Source organism: Mobula birostris, chromosome 23 (assembly GCF_030028105.1).
Source record: "Mobula birostris isolate sMobBir1 chromosome 23, sMobBir1.hap1, whole genome shotgun sequence".
Classification (NCBI taxonomy): domain Eukaryota; kingdom Metazoa; phylum Chordata; class Chondrichthyes; order Myliobatiformes; family Myliobatidae; genus Mobula; species Mobula birostris.
This window is the reverse complement of record NC_092392.1, coordinates 19,515,720-19,541,777: the sequence shown is the minus strand read 5'-3', so window position 1 is coordinate 19,541,777 and position 26,058 is coordinate 19,515,720. Positions and strand designations below refer to the sequence as shown.

Sequence of the window (26,058 nt, the reverse complement as noted above, 5' to 3'; positions counted from 1 at the left end):
CATAATTAAACAAACACAATGCTTAATTAAACAATATATGTGCAAGATTACTCAAATATTATTGAAACATTAACTGCACAATAAAAAGTGCCTGCTAACATCTTTAAATCCTTTTGTATTCTGTGAACATAAGTGTGTCTGTGAAGGAGCCTGGAGGTAAACAGGCTGGGTATGTGATTGCAGAGGAAGATGGAGGAAGGGTGAGACCTGTGTCTGTCAGCACTGTGTTGGTTAAGGTAACATCAGTTAATTGTAGCTGGGAGTTTGAACTTTGCTTTGTGACTAAAGGCTACCTCTTCGGTGACATACCCAATTTCCTCAAACTCCTAATGAAATATAACGATTGTCATACCTTCTTTGTAATTATACCAATACGCTGGGCCCAGCAACTCTGAGATGTTAACACCCAAGAACTTCAAGACGCTCGATCTTTCCACTGCTTATGAGAACTAGTGTGTGTTCTCCCAACTTCCCCTTCCTGAGGTCCACAATCAATTACTAACACTGAGTGCAAAGTTGTTGTTTTGACACCACTCACCTAGCCAATCTATCTCACACCTGTACGTCTCCTCACCTGAAATTCTGCTGACAGCAGTTGTGTCATCAGCAAACGTATAGCCACATAGTCATGGTGTAGAGAATGAAAAGTATATCCTCTTGAATTAGTCATTAATTACTTTAGCATTGTGTGTGCAATTACCAAGTTAAAATATTTTCCTTGCTCTTCATTTCAGTTGCTTGACACAGGTTGCAAAATTTTTTTGGTCTCTTAAGCTCATAGAAAAGTACAGCACAGAAACAGGCCCTTCTGCCCATCCAGACCATGCCAACCACATCCCTTTCACCCATGTACCTATCCAAACTTTTCTTAAATTTTGCAATCAAACCTGCATTCACCATTTCTATTGGCAGCTTGTTACACACTTGTACCACCCTGAGTGAAGAAGTTTCCCTTCATGTTCCCTTAAACATTCCACCTTTCACACTTGACCTATGACTGATCCTCTAGTCTTGTCCAACCTCAAGTGGAAAAAGCCTGCTTGCATTTACCTTCTCTCAACCCTTCAAAAATTTGTATACCTCTATCAAACCGACCCTCATTCTTCTAGGGAATTAAGTCCTAAACTATTCAATCTTTCCTTATAACTCAGGTTCTCAAGTCCCAGCAACATCCTTGTAATTTTGCTCTGTATTCTTTCAATCTTATTGGTATCTTTCTTGTAGATAGGTGACCAGAACTGCAGACAATACTCCAAATCAGGCCTTGCTAACGTCTGATATAATGTAAACATAACATCCCAGCTTCTAGACTTCGATTTGTGAAGGCCAATGTACCAAAATCTCTCATTATGACCCTATGTAACTGTGATGCCACCTCAAAGAATTATGCTTTGCTAACATTTTTTTAACAATGCCTCTTGTCACCTTGGTATACCACACAATTATTATTTAGGAATTGTTACTGTTCCTGATTCAGCACGGTAAGTTTAACTCTTATGATCTTTCCATTTGTTTCCAGCTGAAGTTGGCAAGTCGGCCAGCCCTTCCTGTTCCTGCTGTTGGCATCGGAACACTTCACCAGCAACAAAATCAAGACCTCCTCACCAAAACCTTCTCCTAAGGGGAACTGTTAAAAATGTCTCTGCTCTTCTCGACTATTGGAGAGAACCTACAACTTAACTTTTTTCAAAACTGTTATTATTTCACCTAGTTTCTTTGTGAGGGCTTGGATCTTTAATAATGAAACTGTGACAATATTCTTTTCTGTCACAGTTGAAATAAGGATTAAATACTATGGCATTGATAAAGAGTGAGACGTTCAGAATGAATTAGACTGCTTGACATGTACCTAATGTCTAGTTTTAAAGTGATTTTGTGTTTCTTGTCAGACTGAGTAGCTTCTTCATTTACACAAAATGCTGGAGAAACTCTGCAGGTCAGGCCGAGACCCTTCATTGGGACGTCAACACTATATTCCTTTCCATAGATGCCTGACCTGCTGAGTTCCTCCAGCAGTTTGTGTGTGCTACTCTGGATTTCCAGCATCTGCAGAATCTCTTGTGTTTGAGCTTCTGTAGTTGATGCATGGAGTGTAGGGTGCTGTGTTCAGCCTGCAGTTCTGCAAGCACGGTGCTGCTCTGCTATTCAATAGCCAGAGATAATGTGCACAATGCACACACTTTGTAGAAATTTTTCATGCCTCATTTAAAATGACCTGTCACAGTTATCTTTGTTTGGAACCCCCCCCCCCCCGCCCCCAACCTTGGTAAAGGTACATTCATCCAATCACCTTAAAATTATGCCCTCTTGTGTTAGCCATTTCCACCCTGGGAAAAAGGTGCTGGCTGTCCTCTCTGTCTATGTCCCTAATTATCTTGTACACCTCTATCAAGTCACCTTTCATTCACCTTTGCTCCAAAGGGAAAAGCCTTAGCTTACTCAACCTTTCCTCATTAAACGTGCTAATCCAGGCAGCATCCTGGTAAATGTCCTCAGCACTGTCTCTAAAACTTCTACACCCTTCCTATAATGAGGAGACCAGAACTTGGTGTGGTCTACCTAGGGTTTTTCAGAGCTGCAGCATTACCTTGTGGCTGTTACAGAGTACTGCTGGGAGGGAGTGAACTTGACTTTAAATCGGGACACAACATGGGGTTTAAACATGAACACTGTATCAAGGGTACAGAATATTGTCTGTGGGGGTGGGGGAACGAATGGGAAACTATAGTGTCTTGTCACTTCGAGCAGCTTGATCATCACTGACTGAGTTGGCAGAGTTCCTGAAGGCCAAAGTTGGCTGACTGGGTCTGCGGCACTTAGTGAGTGAACCAACACAGGTGATAAACCTACCAGTAGCCCTCATCTTCTCAAGCCTATCTGTGGCTGACTGCTCCATCTGTGATTACACTGGTTAAACAAACTCCACGTGTCCATTTGCCTGATTTATTACTTGTGGCTGTGAAAACAGCAGAATCTTTCATTGTCCTTATTTATATATCCTGAATTTAAAAAAAATAAAGTTCTATTGATTGATCATCTTCCTTCCATCGGAAATGGTTGTCTTTGTTGTGCGTAAGGTTATAAGTTTTATAAGAGTCCTAAGCACAGAAACAGGCCCTTCAGACTAACTGGTCCATGCCAGTCAAAATGACCATCTAATTAGTCCCATTTGCACTCTTTGGGCCCATATCCCTCTAAACATTGTTTGTTCCTGTACTGGTCCATCCTATAATGAGGTGACCTGATGAGACCACTTCATGTGGTCTAATCAGAGTTTTGCAGAGCTGCTACACTTCCTCAATCACTTTCCCGGCTGCTCATTCTGCTTATGGACCATCCTCTGGGTGAAAATGTTGCCCCACAGGCTCCTATTAAATCCATTCCCTCTATGCCCTGATTGTTGATTCCCCAACCCTGGGAAGAAAAAGTGTGTGTATTCACCCCCCTATGCCTCCCTAATGGTTTTGTAGACCTCTATAAGATCACCCCTCATTCTTTTACATTCCAATGCATAGTCCTAGCCTACTGAACCTCTCCCTATCAACTCAGTCCCTCAAGTCCTGGCAACGTCCCTGCAAGTCATTCATTACTTCACTCTTTCCAGTTTAATGAACCTTTCCTACAGCAAGGTAACCTAAACTGAACATGATACTCCACATGCACCCTCACCAATGTTTTAGGTTAATGAAGTTTCATTAGCCACTGAAGTTTCTTAGTTCCACTCACTCGCACAGAAGATGCACAAACTCCACAGAGTAAAGGTCGGAGATCAGGATTGAACACAACTTAGTGGAGCTGTGAGACAGTGTTGCTGTATTGTCCTAATGAGAAACTTTGATCTAGATTGGTATGGGCCCCCAAATCGTAAGAACTTTCTACAGGGGCACAATTGAGAGCATCCTGACTGGCTGCATCACTGCCTGGTATGGGAACTGTACTTTCCTCAATTGCAGGACCCTGCAGAGAGTGGTGCAGACAGCCCAACACATCTGTAGATGTGAACTTCCCACTATTCCGGACATTTACAAAGACAGGTGTGTATATTAAAAAAAAAAGCCCAAAGGATCATTGGGGACCCAAGTAATCCGAACCACAAACTGTTCCAGCTGCTACCATCCAGCAGTACCACAGCATAAAAGCCGGGACCAATAGGCTCAGGGACATCTTCTTTCACTAGGCCATCAGACTGATTAATTCATGCTGACACAACTGTATTTTGATGTTATATTGTACGTACAATTTATTATAAATTACTATAAATTGCACATTTAGATGGATACTTAACAAAGATTTTTACTCCTCATGTATATTAAGGATGTAATTAATAAAGTCAATTCAATAGATTTCTATGGTTGACCAAAATCTGGCATTTGAAATTTGGAAAAAGTGAACTAAAGACAGAAACAGGGAAAGGGCATGTTACTTTTGTCTAACAATGAATCAGAATTTTCCAAGGGGTACTCTAGAGATCTGAGCACAATCAGCTAGTGCTGAGGATCCCAATACCCGACGTGTGTATATTTAAAAAGAACAAAACATTGGAGCTGCAGTCTTTACATTTGGTGCCCTAATTTCAATACCTTGCCCCTCATAATCCCGTGTTTCATCCCAAGTGCGCCTTCCCCAGACCCTGCTGCCTGACCTCCTGAGTTCCTCCAGCAGTGCGTGTGTTGCTGTCACCCCATCTTCCTCGCCAGACTTCGAGCCTATTTCCGACACGTCTGGGATTCCGTGCGAGTGGTTTGAGCTTCGGTATTTTCCACTGCACCGTTCCCTCATCGGGAGCGGGGCCGAGCCGAGGGGATGAAATCCTGGGAAGCACTTCCGGGATTGGCCGCCCGTATCCCTGCGACGGTGTTGGGGGCGTGTCAGACGGCCACCGGCGGAGGTCACGGGGGGGTCGCATTGCGGATCATGTGACCCGGCCAGTCACGTGACGGCGGCTGGCGGCGGCTCCTCCTCCGTGACTGAGGGCAAAGGCAGTGGCGCATCGAGCTTCGGGCGGAGCTGGCGGCGGCGCGGCGATGGGTAGTGAGTATGGCGGGCTGGGCGTGTGCACTCTGCGGTCGGCAGTGCAGGCAGCAGCCCCAGTGAATCGGAGCCTGCAGCAAAGCACAAGTTACTGTCATACCCCGCAAACTTCTCCCCTTGTTAAACGTGATTGCAGAGTCTGTGTTGGGCTTGTTGCAAATAGTTCACTGATTCACTCTGTGCTTTATAACGTCAGTGACTTTTCTTAATTGTAGATAGGATGCCCTGTCTCTTGCATCGCTCCCACTGCCAAGTAACGCAGTGTGGAAACAGGTCCTTTGGCCCGTCGGTCGCACACTTTCTACCAAGCTCTCAGCGATCCCAGAGACAAGAGAATGCAGAAACTGGGATCTGGAACAACTCATGTTCTGCTGGATAAACGCAGCAGCTGAGCAGCATCTGTGGGTGTGGAAGCTCTGCATCAGAATCGGACTCTTCATTCCTTTCATTTCCACAGATGCTCCCTGACCTGCTGAGTTCTTCCAGCGCTTTCTGTGTGTTAATCAGGATCGGGTGCAGGATTTCGACCCTAAACACACTCATCCCGTTTTATCTCCCACGGCATTCTTATCAGTTCCTCCCACCATGGGGGCAACTTCAAGTAGCGAATTAATCTAACAATATACGTGATTTTTAAAAATTGAAGAATACAGAAATAGACACGTGTACTGTATCTATAGAACAGTAGCATTAAAATTTTATATTGGTGTAAATCAAATATGCATGGGTTTGTCGCTTTCGAGCATCTGCAGTGCTCTGCATGGAACTTGTTAACTTTCGATTGAAGGCCATTCCAGCCAGGTTGCCTGTTTTAAGAGTCATAACACTATGACAGTGTTAAATTAGCACAGAGATTTATATTTTGCAAACTGGCGCGTAAAGGATTTGTTCTGTTTTAACTTTTATAATTGATACAATACTTAGTTTGACTGTTAACATGTATCATCTCAGACGTTCAGAGCAGTGTTTTTAATCGTTATATTTCTAGTAAAAGCACAAGCTTAGGCCGTGCTTTCCTCCTCAATTCATTGAAGGTTTGTAATGGTGAAACGGTACATCATCTGCCAGGCCGTGAGACGGAGACACAAGAGGCTGCCAGTGTTTTGTTTTCTGATCCATTCCTTCTGATGGCTGCTCCTTTGGTGTTTCCATCCATGGTTTTAAATTCTTCCAATTGCCATTTCCTTTTTAGAACATAAAACATTTCAGGCCCTTCAACCCATGATGTTATGCCAGCCTCTTACCTGCTTTAAGATCATTCTGACCCTCCCACCCACGTAACCCTCCATTTTGCTTTCATCTGTGTTCCCATTTAAGTATTTATTTAAAGTATCTGCCTCCACTACAACCCCTGGCAGCGTGCTCCACACACTCACCACTCTGTGTAGACAAAAACCTCCCCCCCACCCCCCCCAACTATACTTGCCTGCAATCATGTTAAAATTATGCCTTCTCATATTAGCCAATTCCCCTCTGGGAAATATTTGTTAGCTCTCTACGTAACGCCCCTTATCATCCTGTACACCTCTGTCAAGTTACCTCTCATTCTCCTTTGCTCCAGAGAGAAAAGCCCTTGCCCACTCAACCTATCCTCATAAGCAATGCTCTCTGATGTAAAGCTCCACATATTTCCCATAATGAGGTGACCAGAACGGAACACAATATTCCAAACACAAAATATTCTGCAGATACTGGGGTCAAGGCAACACTCACAACACGCTGGAGGAACTCAGCAGGTCAGGCAGCGTCCGTGGAAATGATCAGTCAACGTTGACAATATTCCAAATGTGGTCTAACCAGTGTTTTATAGAGCTGCAATATTACCTCACGGCTCTTGAACTCAGAGCCCAACTAATGAAGGCCAACGCACCATCTGTCTTCTTAGCCCTGAGTGGCAACTTTGAGGGAACCATGGATATGGATCCCAAGAGCCCTCTGTTCTTCCACAGTGCAAAATACCACACCATTAACCCTGCACTCTGTTTCACATTCAACCTTCCAAAGTGTGTCACTTCACAGGTCACGAGGGTGGGGGAGGAGAAAGACCTACCCAGCACCACCTTCTGGTTCCCTTTTCTTCCATGGTCCACTGTCCCCTCCTATTAGATTCCTCCTCCTCCAGCCCTTCAGCTCTTCCGCCTATCCCGTCCCAGCTCCTCACATCATTCCCCTAGTCTCACCAATCACCTGCCATCAGACGTAGAAAACTGCCCTGAAGAACCAGGTCACCTCAGCTGTCGCTGACTCTCTGATAGATTCGGTAAAGGGTTAGTGAACACCAAGTGATGTTTGGACAATGTGCTGTATTTCAAGGTGTAGGTACCTACATGGAGCTTATAATTTTATTTTGTCTGAAATGAATATTCTTGTCTGTTGCAGTTAAATTTTTAGAAGTCATTAAGCCGTTTTGTGCTGTTCTACCTGAAATCCAAAAGCCAGAAAGAAAGGTAAAAATAATTTTAGTTTGTGTCCTTATAAATCTAACGATAATATCCACTTTGATTTCAAATGAATATGCACACTGTGCTCTAGACTATTTCAGCCGTTGATGGTTTATCACTGGGAAAATAAATTTCGCCGGAGTTCCTCCTGTCTAGTTATTCCAGTGTTCTTTATCTTCTGCCTCTACAGACAGATTAAGCTATATTTGTAGTGATGCTGATGTTTTGAATCAGAATCAGGTTTATTATGACTGTCTTGTATAATATGAAATGTGTTGTTTTGCAGCAGCAGTGCAGTGCAAAGACATAAAAGTGCTACAAATGACGAAATAAATAGTGAGAAAAGCAATGACGTGGTGTTCATGACTCTTTGAAGGTGGAGGGAATGTAGCTGTTTATGAAACATTGAGTGTGGGTCATCCGTCTCCTTTCCCACTTCCCTGAGAGTAATGTCTCAGATTAGTGTGGTCTAAGCAGGGTTTTATAGAGTTGCAACATTATCTCATTGCTCATGAACTCAGCGTGTATATACTAGTTGAGCAGCAAGGAAGTAGGAAATGAATTGGAATGCAGGGAAATATGTGCATTTTTCTTTAAGTTCAAATGTATTGCCTTAGGTTTAAAAAAAATAGCTGGGGTATAAATGCCGTGAAAATTTACTGTAGCACAAGTGATAGGTAGAGAAGGTGAGAAGCTGGTAAATGTTGATATAGAGGAATGACAGGAAGTGCAGAAAGTTAATGTGCAGACACACAAGCAACTTTTGACTGACTTGGGGGTGTGATGGCTGTTATTTGTTGAAGTCAACAGAATATCATGTTTGAGGGACTTGGAAATTAGTCGCTGTCTATTCTTGATTACGCTGCATTTATATTCTTATCAACTGATCCACTCCAATTAGAATGTTAATCCTCTTACCACTGAGCTGATTTACGGATGCGTTACCAGATACTTAATTAAAAATTCATACATATCTGCTCTTAGTAATTAGAACGCTGCTACTGTTTCTGTCTTCTGGACAGTCTGTTACTGAGTAAAGCAACATTCTAAAACTGCAGGCTACCTGATAAATGGGTCATTAGCTAAATTTTATGGGACGTTTCCATGGCTTGGCACTAGACCTAGTTTGCAGTTCCCCATATAATACACGACCATTCCTTGTATTTACAAAGGGATTTAACAAAGTGTGCATGGCTGCAAATTTAACATGTTGTATGGTTAAAAGTGCGTGGAGATTTTCTCTGAGGGGCTCCATCTTTGCTATATTCAGCCCAAAAGTTACAGACTTTTAAAGTGTATTTCTCACCAGGGCTGACTGAACAATAAATTCAGACAGAATTTACTCAATTCTGCTAAAATGTTCACTACACAAAAGCCATTTGGAAATTAATTGATTATGCTCAGTAGCCATTTTATTAGATATACCTGTTGGTTAATGCAAATGTCTAATCAGCTGATCATGTGGCATCAATTCAATGCATAAAAGCATGCAGACATGGTCAAGAGCTTCAGTTCTTATTCAGACCAAACATCAGAAAGGGAAGAACTGTGATCTAAGTGACTTTGACCATAGAATGATTGTTGGTGCCAGATGGGGTGGTTTGAGTATCTCAGAAAATGCTGATCTCCTATGATTTTCACACACAACAGTCTTTAGAGTTTACATCACGGCTGATCCTTTTTTCCCCTCCTCAGCCCCACTCCCTGGCCACCTTGTAACCTCAAGAACCTAGCCATCTCCACGTTGAATACACTCAACGACCTTGCCTCTACAGCCACCTGTGGTAACAAATTCCACAAATTCCACAAATTCACCACCCCCAAGCTAAAGAAATTTCTTTGCTTCTTTTCATTTTAAATGGAAGCCCCTCTATCCTGAGGCTGTGCCCTCTAGTCCTAGACTCCCCCACCATGGAAAATACCCTTTCCACATCTACTCTATCTAGGCCTTTCAACATTCAAATGCTTTCAATGAGATCCCCCTCTCATCCTTCTAAATTCCAGTGAGTATCGGCCCAGAGCCATCAAACATTCCTCATCTAATAACCTTTTCATTCCTGAAATCTTCCTTGAGAACTTCCACTGAACCCTCTCCAATGCCAGCACATCTCTTTTTTGATAAAGAGCCCAAAATTGTTCACAGTACTCAAGTTGAGCCCTCACCAGTGACTTATAAAGCGTCAGCATCACATCCTTGGTCTTGTATTCTAGACCTCTTGAAATAAGTACTAACATGGTATTTACCTTCCTTACTATGGATTCAACCTGCAAGTTAACGTTTAGGTTGTTCTGCACAAGGTCTTCCAAGTCCATTTGCATCTCAGATTTTTGGATTTTCTCCCTGTTTAGAAAATAGTCTGCACATTTATTTCTGCTACCAAAGTGCATGGTCATGCATTTTCCAACATTGTATTTCATTTGCCACTCTCTTGCCCATTCTCCTAATCTGTCTAAGTCCTTCTGCATCGTCCCTGTTTCCTCAACACTACCTGCCCCTCCACCAGTCTTTGTATCATCTGCAAACTTGGCAACAAAGCCATCTATTTCATCATCTAAATCATTCATATACAGCATAAAAATAAGTGGTCCCAACACCGACCCCTGCGGAACACCACTAGTCACTGGCAGCCAACCAGGAAGGGATCCTTTTATTCCCACTCACTGCCTCCTACCAATCAGCCAATGCTCTAACCATGTTAGTAACTTGCCTGTAATACCATGGACTCTTAACTTGGTAAGCAGCCTCATGTGTGGTACCTTGTCAAAGGTTTTCTGAAAATCCAAATATACAACATCCACTGCATCCCCTTTATCTATCCTACTTGTAACCTCCTCAGAGAATTTCAACAGGTTCGTCAGGCAAGATTTTCCCTGAAGGAAACCACGCTGACTTTGTCCTATCTTGTCTTGTGTCACCAGGTACTTCATAACCTTATCCTTAACAATTGACTCCGACATCTTCCCAACCACTGAGGTCAGGCTAACTGGTCTATAATTTCTTTCCTGCTGCCTCCCTCCTTTCTTAAAGAGTGGAGTGACATTTGGAATTTTCCAGTCCTCTGGAACCATGCCAGAGTCCAGTGATTCTTGAAAGATGATTTCTAATGCCTCCATAATCTCTACCACTGCCTCTTCCAGAACTCTAGGGTGCAGCTCATCTGGTCTGGATGGCTTTTGCACCTTTAGGTCTTTCAGCTTTTTGAGCACCCTTGTAATAATAGCTGCACTCACTCCTCTTCCCTCACACCCTTCAACACTTGCACACTGCTAGTGTTTTCCACAGTGAAGACTGATGCAAAGTATTCTTTTAACTCATCTGCCATCTCCTTGTTCCCCATTATTATTTCTCCGACCTCATTTTCTAGCAGTCCTATATCCACTCTCATCTCTCTTTTATTTTGTATGTATTTGAAAAAGCTTTTTCTATCCACCTTGATATTGATTGCTAGCTTGCTTTCATATTTTATTTTTTCCCTCCTAATGACGCCTTTAGTTGTTTTCTGTAGGTTTTTAAAAGCTTCCCAATCCTGTATCTTCTAATTTTTGCTTTGTTGTATGCCTTCGCTTTTGCTTTTACATTAGCTTTGACCTCCCTTGTCAACCAAGGTTGTACTATTTTGCCTTGGTTTTTGGAATCTTATCTATCCTACAGCTTCTTCATTTTCCCAGAAAGTCAAGCCATTGCTGCTTTGCTGTCATCTCTGCTTCCAAATAAACACACATTAGAACCGTGGTGTGCAGAAGAGCATCTCTGAGTGTACAACATAACAAACCTTGAAGTGGATGTGCTACGGCAGTAGAAGACCTCATCTGGTTCCACCTCTGTGACCACTTTATTAGGTAAGCTTCTATGGCTATTTAAGTGGCCACTGAGTGCATGCTCTTTCTCTCCCTACTTTTAACTCTCTCTGCTTTCTGACAAGAAATGCAAGTGTTCATGGAAGAACATCGAACAGTTCAGGCCCTTCAGCCCGTGAAGTTGTGATGAGCTTTTTACCTACTCTTCGATCAATACTCAATACTCTTCTCTCCCTCATAGCCCTTCATTTTTCTTTCATCCATGTGCCCATCTTAGAGTTTCCTAATTGTCCCTAGTGTATCTACCTCTACCACCGTGCTTGGCAGCGAGTTCCATGTACACACCACTCTCAGTGTATAGTTAAAAAAAATGCCTCTGAAATCCCCCTTGTACTTTCCTCCAATCGCTTTAAAATAATACCCCTCATATTAGCCGTCTCTGCCCTGGGAACTGGCTAATGTACCATAAGGACCAAAAGCAGGAGTCAACCACCTGGTCCTTCAAGCCTGCTCCAACATTCAATAAGAATAAGTCCTATTCTGGTCGTGGACTTATCTCCACCTATCTGTCTTTTCCCCATAATGCAAAAATCTATCTAACTGTGTCTCAAGTACACTGGATTCCAGTTAATTGGGTCATCTTTTTAATCGGGGAGCGTTTTACTTGAGACAACTCTTGAAGGGTAAATGCTGAATCGAGAAAGTAGCCGGGAATCCCTTTTGTTTAGTTTGGACACTGCCACTTGATTTGGTCTGGAGTTTGTTGCAGAACAGTTTCTGACTAACATCAGTCAGTGTGCACTTGCGCAGCCATTAGACACAACACAGTGCTTAGAACAATCAGTTTTTAAATAGCGTTAGTTGTGTGTGTTTCTGTTCAAAAAAGCAGTGATTTTTGTCACTGGTAGTTGGTGGGAAATGAGCAGTAAGACAATTCAGAGCTGTCTTGCTCGCCACAGTTCCCTGCATTTAGACTCGGAGATGCCAGAAACAGCTGGGAGTGAAAATGAAATGATTTCACGGCTTCAGCAAGTTAGGAATCATTAATAATTTGAAGGTATTGACAGTGTCATAATGAAAATGAAGATTTGGAGGATGCAGTCGTCGATGGCTTTGGTTGAAGGCTGTCCATTGAAGGTTGAAGGCATAAGGTGTCTGCACTGATTTTGTTCATCTATAGTCAACTATAAGAACATGGTAGATGAATTACTTGATCAAAAGCTATTAGGAACTCATAGTACTTTTTATAGTACTGCAGAGGTATTGGTCGTGTTCTAATTTGTTCTGTGTTTCATTTAAATATATAAATTGTTACTCAGATAAATGGTACTTTGTCTTTTTTTTAAACCATTTAACTATTTCCATGGAACTTCCTGATATCTTTGCAATTATATTTATATGATGGGTCCAGGACAGGTCCTCTGAAATAGTGACACCTATGAATTTAAATTTTACTAACACTCTCCACCTCTGATCCTCTGATGAATACTGGCTCGTGAACCTCTGATTTCCCTTTCCTGAAGTCTACAATCAGTTCCTTGGTCTTACTGACATTGATTGAGAGGTTGTTGTCATTACACGACTCAGCCAAGTTTTCAGTCTCCCTCCTGTATACTGATTCATCAGCTCCTTTGACACGTCCCACAACGGCCGCATCATCAGCAAACTTGTATATGGTGTTGAAACTGTACTTAGCCACACAGTCAACGGTGTAAAGCAGGTAGAGCAGGGTGCTAAGTACAAAACCTTGTGGTGCTCCTGTGTTGATGGAGATAGTAGAGAAGTTTTCTGCCAATCAAACCGTTTGGGGTCTACAAGTAAGGAAATCCAGGAATCAATTGCACAAGGGGGTATTGAGGCCCAGGACTTGGAGTGTACTGATTTGTTTTGAGGGGATGATGGTGTTAAATGCCAAGCTGTAATCAATAAAGAACATCCTGATGTATGCATCTTTGCTATCCAGATGTTCCAGGATTGTGTGAAGAGCCAACGAGATAGCATCTGCTGTAGACCTTTTGCTTCGATAGGTGAATTGGAGTGGGTCCAAGTCACCATTCAGACAGGAGCTGATATGCTTCAACACCACCCACTCAAAACACTTCATCACTGTGGATGTAAGTGCCACTGGGCGATAGTCATTCAGACAGGTTACCATGCCCTTATTGGGTACTGATAAAATTGAGGCCTGCTTGAAACAGGTGGGTACCACATACTGCCTACCGTGCTATTCCACGCCCTCACTTCGGGAAGCCTGATCACCTGGCTGTACTTCTACTCCCTGAGTATAGGCAGAGACTGAAGACTGCAGCCACCAGCAGTGAGCACCAAGAAGGTATGGACAAGGGAAGCACAGGAGCGCCTACAGGACTGCTTTGAATTGGTGGACTGGACTGTGTTCAGGGATTCATCTTCAAACCTGGATGAGTATGCTGCAGATGTTACTGACTTCATTAGAACCTGTGTGGATGAGTGTGTGCTCACAAAGACTTACTGTACATTCCCAAACCAAAAGTCGTGGATGCACCAGGAGGTACATCATCTTTTGAAGGCTAGATCTGTGGCATTCAAGTCTGACAACCCAGGCCTGTACCAGAAAACCAGGTATGATTTGTGGAGGGCTATTTCAAGGGCAAAGAGACAATTTTGAACAAGGCTGGAGGTGACATCGGATGTACAGCAACTGTGGCAGGGTCTGCAAGACATTACTTCCTACAAAGTGAAACCCAATAGCGTGAATGGCAGTGATGTTTCACTACCAGATGAACTCAGTGCCTTCTATGCACGTTTTGAAAGGGAGAACACAACTGCAGCTGTGAAGATCCCTGCTGCACCTCATGACCCTGTGATCTGTGTCTCAGAGGCCAATGTTAGGCTGTCTCTAAAGAGAGTGAGCCCTCGCAAGGTGGAAAGTCCCGATGGAGTACCTGGTAAGGCTCTGAAAACCTGTGCCAACCAACTAGCGAGAGTATTCAAGGACATTTTCAACCTCTCACTGCTATGGGCACGAGTTCCCACTTGCTTCAAAAAGGCAACAATTATACCAGTGCCTAAGAAGAATAATGTGGGCTGCCTTAATGACTTATCACCCGGTAGCACTCACATCGACAGTGATGAAATGCTTTGAGAGGTTGGTCATGACTAGAATGAACTCCTGCCTCAGCAAGGACCTCGACCCATTGCAATTTGCCTATTGTCACAATAGGTCAACGGCAGATGCAATCTCAATGGCTCTCCACACGGCTTAGACCACCTGGACAACACAAACAGCTACGTCAGGATGCTGTTCATCGACTATAGCTCAGCATTTAATACCATCATTCCCAAAATCCTGATTGAGAAGTTGCAGAACCTAGGCCTCTGTATCTCCCTCTGCAATTGGATCCTGGATTTCCTAACCGGAAGACCACAGTCTGTGCGAATTGGTGATAATATCTCCTCCTCGCTGACAGTTAACACTGGTGCATCTCAGGGGTGTGTGCTTAGCCCACTGATCTACTCTCTATATACACGTGATTTTGTGGCTAGGCATAGCTCAAACACCATCTATAAATTTGTTGATGATACAACCATTGTTGGTAGAATCTCAGGTGGTGACGAGGGGCTGTACAAGAGTGAGATATGCCAACTAGTGGAGTGGTGCTGCAGCAACAACCTGGCACTCAATGTCAGTAAGACGAAAGAGCTGATTGTGGACTTCAGGAAGGGTAAGACGAAGGAACACATACCAATCCTCATAGAGCGATCAGAAGTGGAGAGAGTGAGCAGTTTCAAGTTCCTGGGAGTCAAGATCTCTGAGGATCTAACCTGGTCCCAACATATCGATGTTATAAGGAAGGCAAGACAGCGACTATACTTTATTAGGAGTTTGAAGAGATTTGGCATGTCAACAAATACACCCAAAAACTTCTATAGTTGTACTGTAGAGAGCACTCTGACAGGCTGCATCACTGCACAGGACTGAAAGAAGCTGCAGAAGGTTGTAAAGCTAGTCATTTCCATCTTGAGTACTAGCCTACAAAGTACCCAGGAGGTCTTCCGGGAGCAGTGTCTCAGAAAGGCAGTGTCCATTATTAAGGGCCTCCAGCACCCAGGGCATGCTCTTTTCTCACTGTTACCATCAGGTAGGTGGTACAGAAGCCTGAAGGCACACACTCAGCGATTCAGGAACAGCTTCTTCCCCTCTGCCATCCGATTCCTAAATGGACATTGAATCTTTGGACACTACCTCACTTTTTAAAAAATATACAGTATTTCTGTTTTTGCACATTTTTAAATCTATTCAGTATATGTAATTGATTTACTTGTTTATTATTATTATTATTTTTTTTTTCTCCCTGCCAGATTATGTATTGCATTGAACTGCTGCTGCTAAGTTAACAAATTTCACGTCACATGCAGGTGATAATAAACCTGATTCTGATTCTGACTGCTGGAGCGAGAGGTTGAAGATATCCATGAATACACCAGCTAGCTGGTGAGCATAGATCTTCAGTACTTGGCCGGGTACTCCATTCTGACTGGATGTTTTCCTGAGAGTTAGTCTCTTGAAGACAACCCACATGTCCACTTCAAATAATGAGACCAAAAGATCATTGGGAGACATGGGGGTGCGTGATGGTTCCTCCTTGTTCTGGTGGTCAGAGTGAGCATAGAGGGCATTGAGCTCAGCTGGAAGCGAAGCTCTGCTGTCTCCTATATTGCAAAATTTAACTTTGTAGGAGGTTATAGCATATAGCAGAGTGATTCCCCCAGCGATCAAAAGGCAGTCTCCCCTCTCTGTAGAAGAGCGATCCCACCAGCGATCAAAAGGCAGGTGTTCACCTTGGATGTTTCAATCTCCCTCATCGCTTTAATCAGCAAACAATGGAAGGTTTAATCAGCGAAATGGAGTGGAACATCGGCTCATGCCCCAAAGCAGTCCTGTAGCTTTCTTGGCACCGTGTTCCTGCACACTGCCTCGGGCTCCCGGAATCCTCTCGGAGACTGCAGAGTGCTGAAACTCCCAAACGGGCTCCATCAGTTCCAGAATCACATTCAAGTTGAAAAACAAATGTAAAAGTCATAAAAGAAGTGAAGTATACAGTTTCATGATCTATTCAGAAGACATTGACCAAAGGAGCATTGTACGCAGGCGCCATCTTGACCAGAAATGTTGCGATTGTAATAAGTAATGTCACATTGAACCAAAGCAAAATTTTTAGCAGTAGAATTTTATGTAAATGTTCTTAAGATTATTACTTGGAAAATATAAATCTAATATAAATTTGTCTTCGCTCAACTAATTTTAACTTTGGCTTAAATAATTTTTCTGGAAATGTTGGAAACTGACTTTTATTGGGAATTAGTTTTAGCTGGAATATTGAAGACTATTTATTTTAACAGATCTGTTTATTGCATAGATCCAGTTCAGAGAGAAAGTATTGTGGACGGCTATTACACTCTTCATATTCCTAGTATGTTGCCAGGTGAGTAGGTTTTAAAATTCAAGTGTGTTTTCTCAAGTCACAGGTGATGCTTGAAACATTTTTGCATCTTGTTTGTAGATCCCATTGTTTGGCATCATGTCTTCGGACTCTGCAGATCCATTCTATTGGATGAGGGTTATACTGGCATCAAACAGAGGTTGGTCTTAATACAGTAAGCTTAGTATATGGCTTGCATGAATCGTATTGCTGAAGTAGGAGTTCCCAACCCAGGGTGCACAGATCCCTTGCTGAATGGTATTGGTCCGTGGCATGAAAAAGAAACACTGGCCAAAAGTGAAAAATATTGATGTCGTTAAGTGTTGTCAAAAATGAACTGTGAATCTAAATTAAACGTTTATTAGGTACTCTACTAAAAGGCACGTTGTTTTATAATGGTGCCATATCACTCGCATTCCCATGTTTCCTAAAGTCCATTTGGCCCATCAGGTCTGTGTTAGCTCTTGAGCAATTCTATTCCCACAGTAATTTTCCCAACAGCCTGCCCTCGCTCAAAGTGATCAATTAACGCAGCATGTCTTTGGGATGTGGGGGGAGTCCTGAGCACCTGCAGGAAGCTTTAGAGAGGGTGCAGAGTAGGCTTGCCGGGATGCTGCCTGCATTAGAGAGCAGATCTTATGAGGATGGGCTGAGTGAGCTCGGGCTTTTTCTCTTTGGAGCTGAAGAGGATGAGAGGTGTGTAAGACGATAAGAGGCATAGATCAGCGGGTAGTCAAAAACTTCTTCCTGGGAGGAAGTGGCTAATACAAAGGGTATAATTTTGAGTATGAATCCTTCGATCAAGGGTTCTATTGGAAGAATTTATAGTTTATTATTATAATGGGATGTGTCCTTTATCTAAGATTAAACAGGATGGGAATAGGAACAATTTGACTTTTATGACAGAGGATTGGATGCGGATTTTGAAGTTGGTTAACTCTTCTTCTATTTGTGCTAGCCATTCGTTGATTCAATTTAAAATTGTACATCGTTATCATTTGACGAAGGAGAGACTTTCTAAAATCTTTTCTAATGTTGATAATTATTGTGATAGATGTAAAACTGAGATAGCTACACTGACATATGTTTTGGTCTTGTTCTATATTGGAACAGTTCTGGAAGTCAGTTTTTTCAACAATTTCTAAAACACTTAAAATTAATCTACAACCTAATAAATTAATTGTGCTTTTTGGAATAATTCCTCAAAATATTCATGGTATTTCTGTGTCTGACCAACATGTTATAACATTTGTTACATTGTTAGCTAGGAGGGCCATTTTGTTGTAGTGGAAGGATACATCAGCTCCCACTTTGTCACAATGGTTCTCTCAAGTGATTCTATGTCTTAGTTTTGAGAAAATTAGAAGTCGAACCTTTGAACCTTTATTTGATTTTGAGAAAAGATGGGGCTCATTTGCTTGTTATTATCATTTGAGCTAATTGATAGATTTTTTCCACGATCTAATTGTAAATTTTTTGGTATATTTTCTTGTTGGCGGTTTGATGTTTATTTTTAGAAGCTTTTTGTATGACGCATGGCTCCGCGGTTATACACCTAATGGATTTTTTTTCTCACTTTTTCTGCTTAGTAGGTTTTTTTCGTTATCACAAATTTTTTTCAATCTTTAAGATGATGTCTTTTTTGAGACAGTGTAAGTGTTGTTACTTCAATGTACTCGTGTTATTTCTTTTGTATAATATAACAATAAAAAGATTTGAAAAGAATTTTAAGGTGATTGGAGGAGAGTATATTGGCGCTGTTAAGGGTTTTTTTACACACAGAGTGGTGGATGTGTGGAATGCCCTGTCAAGGATAATGGTAGAGGCAGATACATCAGGGATATTTGAGACTCTTAGATAGGCATATGGATGAAAGAAAAACGGAGGGCTGTGTGGAAGGGTGGCACTAGATTGATCTTGGAGTAAGTTAAACTGTCAGCACAGCATCATGAGCCGAAGGGCCTGTACTGTGAAGCCCACACAATCACAGGGAGAACGTGCGAACTCCACACAGGTTGGTATTGAACTCTGGTCCCTGACCTGTGAGCAGCAGCTTTAATAGCTATACCTCTCACTCATCACTGGAGTATGCCACTGTTGATGGAGAGGGTTATACCAGTATACCTACATATGACTGGTAATCTGCATCAGTTTGCAAACTTACGTTCCTGAAGATTTTGTGTTGATAAAGAAAGAACTATATATAGTTAGTGTCATTATCCATTTAACTAGTGCTGTTAAAATCCATAAGACATAGGTGCAGAATTTAGCCGTTTGGCCCATTGAGTCTACTATTCCATCGGGGCTGATTTATTCTCCCTCTTAACCTCATTCCCTTAACCTTCTCCCCGTAATGTTTAACACCCTTATTAATTAAGAACCAATTAATCTCCACTATAAATATACCCAATGACTTCTCCTCCACAGTAAATTCCACAGATTCACCACACTCTGGCAAAAAGATTTCCTCATTTCTGTTCTGAAGGGACAACCATCTGATCTGAGGCTGTGGCCTCTGGTACAAGACTCACCCACTATAGGAAACATCCTCTCCACATCCACTCTAGGCCTTTTGATATTAGATAGATTTCCATGAATTTCCCCCTCATTCTTCTAAACTCCAGTGAGTACAGGCCCAGAGCCATTAAACACGCCTCGTACATTAACCCTTTCATTTTTGGGATCATTCTCATAAACCTCCTCTTGACCCTCTAATACATCTCATCATTCTTAGATAGGGGTGCCAAAACTGCTCACTATACTCCAAGTGCGGTCTGACCAACGCCTTACAGAGCCTCGGCATTACATCCTTGTTTTTGCGTTCTGGTCCTCTCGAAATGAATGTTAACATTGCATTTGCCAAGTCAATGAGAGGTGCTTTAGCTTTAGAGTTTTAGATTTTGAGAGACAGCACAGTAACAGGCCCAAGAATCCTGTGCTGGCCATTTGCACTTTTGTGACCATTTATCCTACTAACTGGTATGCGTTAACATAGAAACATAGAAAACCTACAGCACAATACAGGCCCTTCGGCCCCCAATGCTGTGTGGAGCATGTTGTTTGGAACATGGGAGGAAAGCAGAGCACCCGGAGGAAACCCACGTGGTCATGGGGCGAACATACAAACTCCTTACAGAGAGCAGCGGGAATTGAACCCGGGTCACTTGTGCTGTAACAGTGTTGTGCTAGCCGCTACACTACCGTGCTGCCCCCTTAACCTTGTGTTAGAGCTGATTTGCACTGTATCCTCATGCTTTTCACCCACTTGCAGGAACCTTAATGGAACTCGGTATCTCTCCCATTGTAACCTCTGGTCTAATTATGCAGTTGCTTGCCGGAGCAAAAATCATTGAAGTTGGTGACACACCTAAGGATCGAGCACTCTTCAACGGTGCTCAGAAATGTAAGTTGTGATTTAGTTTTGTTATTTAGAGCTGCAGCACGTTAACAGTCACGTGCAGAGCAGCACCACAGTAATCCGTGATGCCTCAGAAGATGCTTTCTGTTGTGCATTGATTTTAATTTTGCCCCTCTTGTGTCCTCTAGTTTTAGGCTCTCCCACCCTAGGAAAAAGATAGTGACCATTCACCATATCTCTGCCCCCCCCACCGCCCCCTTGATTCTCTATCAGGAAAAGGTAACTGGCTACAGTCTACCGTCACTGCAGAAACAGAATCAGGATCAGGTTTAATACCACTGGCATATGCCGCTTGTTAAATTTGTGGCAGGGCTTGCATGTGTCCAGGACAAAGAAGCTAGCAAAATAAAATCATTGCCAAAACACTACCCACTCCGTGCACTGCTTTCTCCAAATAGCTCTCTTCTGGAAAGCACCATAGGGTTATTAAAACAAAACTTCACACCATAAAGTTTCTTCGCCCGGGCAGTTAATCTGATCAACCATTCTAGTTAACCACACCCCTACCAGCCTTTACCTCCTTCACTGGAAACACTTTACAACTTTTTATAATGCTATTTACATCGGAAATATTGTATCATTTCTTAATGCATGCATTACTAAATGACAATAAAAGAGGACTGCGTGTCTTCATAATCTAAAATACTGGTATTTATGCACATTTATTCCATATCTGTACTTCTAACAGTTTTATATAATTCTTTATATTTGTTGAATTTTTTTTGTTGCATGCCCTGCCAACACAACACAGTCAATCCTTGGTAAGGTCACCCTTCGGGCTGCTTCGCTGGTGAGGAGAGAAAAACCCAGCTTGTCCGTCTCTTCTTGCAGCTCACGCCCTCCAGTCCCCATAACATTTTCATGAATCAACTGTGAATTCAATGTGAACTTTGTGAAATTTCTCTTCAAAACGATTAAGTATGTTGAAGCATTGATTTTGCATGTTTTTGTACTCTGCAGTATTTGGGATGATCATCACCATCGGTCAGGCCATTGTGTATGTAATGACCGGCATGTATGGAGATCCAGCAGAAATGGGAGCTGGCATCTGTCTGCTCATCATTATACAGGTCAGTGTTTCAAGCCGCACACAAATACGCAAAGGAGCATTTAACAGGAGTGAATGTAAAGAAGGATCGTGACGTGTACCATGATAAAGTGAAAAACTCGTCTTGCGTACTGTTCATACGGATCAGATCGTTACTCAGTGCATTGAGGTCGTATCATTATACAATGCACCGAGTGCATTGAAATCAAATTGTTTCACAATAAAATATCACATGTCTAGGTTCTGGTGTAGACTAGTGATTGAGGTGTACTCAGTGGAACAGATTGTAAATGAAACTTTAGCCTACAGGAAAGAGGCAAGGATTGCATGAAGTTGTTTACTTGGAGCAAACTCAGTAGAGGATAGGTTTGAGAGATCTGGGTGAGTTACTCTATATTTCAAGCATCTGCAGGATCCCTTGTGTTTATTAATAATTTTTTATTTATGTTATTTCCTCTAGCAATAAATGATTTCATTAGACCAGACTTAATAGGAAGGGAGTTGAGAAAAACCAACTTCTCCAGAGGTTAATGAGGTGCTGGGACTTCATTTGGAAGCGTGGTAGAAGTAGAACGACTTCACATTGCAAGGGCTCTTGGGGAAGCACTGGGTGTATGTGATCAACAACATTGTGGGCCAAGAACTGAGCAGTGACATTAAGTTTTTTTTTGACTGACACACACCATGGAGCAAATGGCTGCTGTGATCCATGCTTGAGCTGGTTATCAGCTTATTATTATAATATTATTTTATTGATCCCGAGTGGGAAATTATTTTGTTACAGGAGCAACATTTAAAAACACACTTGGCTAAGATTCAGATTCATTTATCACATGTACCTTGAAAATTACTGTGAAATGTGTCCTACGCATCATTTGTGAGGGGAAGGGCGTGTGGGCGGTGTGCTGATTTGTACCTCTACACTTGTCTCTTCCATTGTGTTGAACAGTTTGGATAGCTGGCCCCTGAAACCTTGAGCGAACAGGAACAGCTTGCCCCAAGCCACATAGCTCTATTCTAGATAATCTTTTCATTCACCCGACAGTTTTGATGTGCTGAATTAAGTTCCGTGGCCGCGCATGGACGTAACCATTTACTCTGCTGCTAACTCTTCCTGGTATCAGTGGGACGACTATGCCTTTTTATCACTGTCTTTGATGTGTTTGTATTTAAAAGCACAATGGCACCAAGGTACAGTACTTGTGGCTTGCTCGATGTGAGTTTGTATTGTAGAGTCATGGAGCCCTACAGAGCAGAAACAGGCCCTTTGGCCCATCTAGTCCATGGCAAATTGTTATTCTGCCCAGTTCCATTGACCCCTCTCATCCATGTACTTATCCAAACTTCTCTTAAATGTTGCAATCAAAGTTGCAGCAAGTTTAAAGACCCTTTGAAGTTGTGTGGCTGTACTACAGGAATGTTCTTGACAGCTGTAAATGTAAATACTCCCTGTAACTGCAGAGTAACCATTCTGACTATACATAGAAACATAGAAAATAGGTGCAGCAATAGGCCATTCGGCCCTTCGAGCCTGCACCGCCATTTATTATGATCATGGCTGATTATCCAACTCAGAACCCTGCACCAGCCTTCCCTCCATACTCCCTGATCTCTTTAGCCACAAGGGCCATATCTAACTCCCTCTTAAATATAGCCAATGAACTGGCCTCAACTGTTTCCTGTGGCAGAGAATTCCACAGATTCACCACTCTCTGTGTGAAGAAGTTTTTCCTAATCTCGGTCCTAAAAGGCTTCCCCTTTATCCTCAAATTGTGACCCCTCGTTCTGGACTTCCCCAACATCAGGAACAATCTTCCTGCATCTAGCCTGTCTAATCCCTTTAGGATTTTATACGTTTCAATCAGATCCCCCCTCAATCTTCTAAATTCCAACGAGTACAAGCCCAGTTCATCCAGTCTTTCATCATATGGAAGTCCTGCCATTCCAGGAATCAATCTGGTGAACCTTCTTTGTACTCCCTCTATGGCAAGGATGTCTTTCCTCAGATTAGGGGGCCAAAACTGCACACAATTCTCCAGGTGTGGTCTCACCAAGGCCTTGTACAACTGCAGTAGTACCTCCCTGCTCCTGTACTTGAATCCTCTTGCTATAAATGCCAGCCTACCATTCGCCTTTTTCACCGCCTGCTGTACCTGCATGCCCACTTTCAATGACTGGTGTATAATGACACCCAGGTCTCGTTGCACCTCCCCTTTTCCTAATCGGCCACCATTCAGATAATAATTTGTTTTCCTGTTTTTGCCACCAAAGTGGATAACTTCACATTTATCCACATTAAATTGCATCTGCCATGAATTTGCCCACTCACCTAACCTATCCAAGTCACCCTGCATCCTCCTCACAGCTAACACTGCCACCCAGCTTCGTGTCATCCGCAAACTTGGAGATGCTGCATTTAATTCCCTCATCCAAGTCATTAATATATATTGTAAACAACTGGGGTCCCAGCACTGAGCCTTGCGGTACCCCACTCGTCACTGCCTGCCATTCTGAAAAGGTCCCATTTATTCCCACTCTTTGCTTCCTGTCTGCTAACCAATTCTCTATCCACATCAATACTTACCCCCAATACCGTGTGCTTTAAGTTTGCACACTAATCTCCTGTGTGGGACCTTGTCAAAAGCCTTTTGAAAATCCAAATATATCACATCCACTGGTTCTCCCCTATCCACTCTACTAGTTACATCCTCAAAAAATTCTGATTAGCATCACACTGCTTGGACTGGAGTTCTGAATCTGTATCAAATCTGTTACTTTGCTGTGAAGTCACTTTTCTCTGCCAGTTTAGCCAAGCTGCCAACTGGTTTGTTTAGAGTAGGGGTTCCCAACCTTTTTTTTTATGCCTCAGACCAATACTGTTAAGCAAGGAGTCCATCGACCCCAGGTGGGAACGCCCAACCTGGACAAATTCGGCAAGTTACGCAGCATCAATAGAGCAGAATAAGCAATTGACAATGAAAGATGGTATTTTCCTTCTCTGTTGATGCACAGTGAATCTGCGATTTGGCCACACACAAACCTGTGGAATAAAGTACAAGCAACGCTGGCAGATGCTGGAAGAACTGAGCAGGCCAGGTAGCGTCTATGGAAAAGAGTTTTGCGTTGAGACCCTTCATCAGATCCTGATGAAGGGTCTTGGCCCGAAATGTCGACTGTTTACTCTTTCCCTCAATGTTGCCTGGCCTGCCGATTTCCTCCAGCATTTTGTGTGTGTTGCTTGGATTTCTAGCAGCTGCAGATTTTCTCTCGTTTGTGACTAAAACATAAGATGTATTTTATTTGCAATTTGAAAGTGCTTTTCTCATCTTAATATTTTTTGAAACAAAAGCCAACTGCAACCAGTATCTTTCAGTCAGTTGATCAAATTGACATCTGTATGTGGATCTATGTTCATATTGGTATTTTAAGGTAACTTTTTACGTGTTTCGTTTCTAAGCTCTGTCACCTTCGATGAAAATTGTTCTCTTTTGAGTGGCTGATTTGTGTTAAGTGTGGTTGTGAATTTGTGGAGGAAAGTAAACAAAATAACAAAAAACTCTCATTGTATTAGAATGAGAAAAAAAATCACAATACTCTAATGTAAGTTTTGAAATCGGATTTTAATTTGTCCTCAAGGCCACTTTTCTCCATGGATGAATATTCAGAGGCGTACAGCTTTGCTAATCTATTACTTTTAAATGAGAAATGTTATTATCATGTGTGTTTTTTGTTTGAAATCTTGCAGCTGTTTGTAGCTGGGTTGATCGTTCTGTTACTAGACGAACTGTTGCAGAAGGGTTACGGACTGGGTTCAGGCATCTCCTTGTTCATTGCCACAAACATCTGTGAGACCATCGTGTGGAAGGCTTTTAGCCCCACCACCATCAACACCGGCAGGGGTAAGCAACACCTATCTAGGAACCTAAAGCTTTAGTGGTATGGTTGGAATTTCCAACTCCTGCCTCTCTCTCTCTCTCTTCTCTCTCTTTCTGTCCAGGCACTGAGTTTGAAGGTGCCGTAATTGCACTCTTCCATCTCTTGGCAACTCGGCAAGACAAGGTCCGGGCCCTGCGGGAAGCCTTCTACCGCCAAAACCTGCCCAATCTCATGAACCTCATTGCCACCATCTTTGTGTTTGCTGTCGTTATCTACTTTCAGGTGAGCCTGCAAGAGGAGGGTGTCACTCTGCTCACCCGTAAGTACACAAGCCAAGGCAGAGGAGTGAAAGAGAGAAAACTGCAGATGCCGGACAGCTGAAATAAAATCAGAAGAAGCTGCAAGCAGTTGCTAGGTCAGGCAGCATTTGCGGAGAGGGAAGCGGTTAACGTTTTGGTTTGATGGCCTATTGGAACTTGAGGCCTATCAGAAGCTGCAATCTGGAGCAACAGGCAAAGTGCTGGAAGAACCCAGCGGGTCAGGCAACAACTGTGGAGGGGAATGAACAGTCCACACTTCGGGTCGAGACCCTTCATCAGGACTGAATGATAGAGGGGTGAAACATTGAAGGGAAGGAGCAGAGCAGGAACGGGTGGGTGGATCCAAGTGAGGAGGGGAGATAGGCAGATGGAGGAGGGGAGAGTGCAGATACCAACAGAAGCATGGAGGCAGCAAAGAGCTGCAGATGATGAACTCTGATACCCTGTTCCTTTTCTCTTTCCTATTGATCTCTCCATAGAGAAGCCCTTCAGTCCATCTAGTCAATGCCAGACTGTTATTCTGCCTAGTCTCATTGACCTACACCAGGGTCACAGCCCTCCATACCCATCCTATCCACGTACCTATCAAACCTATATTTGTCACTTCCACTGGCGGCTCATTCCACACTCTCATCACCCCATGAGTGAAGAAGTGCCCCCTCAG

General features: G+C 42.7%; 2 protein-coding genes across 5 annotated transcripts in view; both read left to right on the top strand.

Annotated features, from left to right (window-relative positions):
• The window catches only part of dhtkd1 (dehydrogenase E1 and transketolase domain containing 1), a 61,738-nt gene extending 58,700 nt beyond the window's left edge, over nucleotides 1–3,038 (top strand). Inside the window, exon 17 of the mRNA XM_072241678.1 lies at nucleotides 1,520–3,038. Within this exon, the coding sequence (XP_072097779.1) occupies nucleotides 1,520–1,621 (102 nt within the window). The 3' untranslated portion in view covers nucleotides 1,622–3,038. The remainder of the gene's footprint in view (nucleotides 1–1,519) is intronic.
• Nucleotides 3,039–4,944: 1,906 nt separating this feature from the next.
• Nucleotides 4,945–26,058, top strand: part of LOC140186963 (protein transport protein Sec61 subunit alpha) — a 37,014-nt gene continuing 15,900 nt past the window's right edge. For 2 of the 4 annotated variants that reach the window (XM_072241825.1, XM_072241829.1), the window contains exons 1-8: nucleotides 4,945–5,031; nucleotides 7,411–7,478; nucleotides 16,670–16,735; nucleotides 16,814–16,892; nucleotides 20,004–20,135; nucleotides 21,111–21,220; nucleotides 24,944–25,097; nucleotides 25,196–25,356. In XM_072241825.1, the coding sequence (XP_072097926.1) occupies nucleotides 5,025–5,031; nucleotides 7,411–7,478; nucleotides 16,670–16,735; nucleotides 16,814–16,892; nucleotides 20,004–20,135; nucleotides 21,111–21,220; nucleotides 24,944–25,097; nucleotides 25,196–25,356 (777 nt within the window). In that variant the 5' untranslated portion in view covers nucleotides 4,945–5,024. Of the gene's footprint in view, nucleotides 5,032–7,410; nucleotides 7,479–11,196; nucleotides 11,313–15,668; nucleotides 15,745–16,669; nucleotides 16,736–16,813; nucleotides 16,893–20,003; nucleotides 20,136–21,110; nucleotides 21,221–24,943; nucleotides 25,098–25,195; nucleotides 25,357–26,058 lie in introns of those variants that run through there. The other 2 variants (XM_072241826.1, XM_072241827.1) reach the window with 2 other exon arrangements.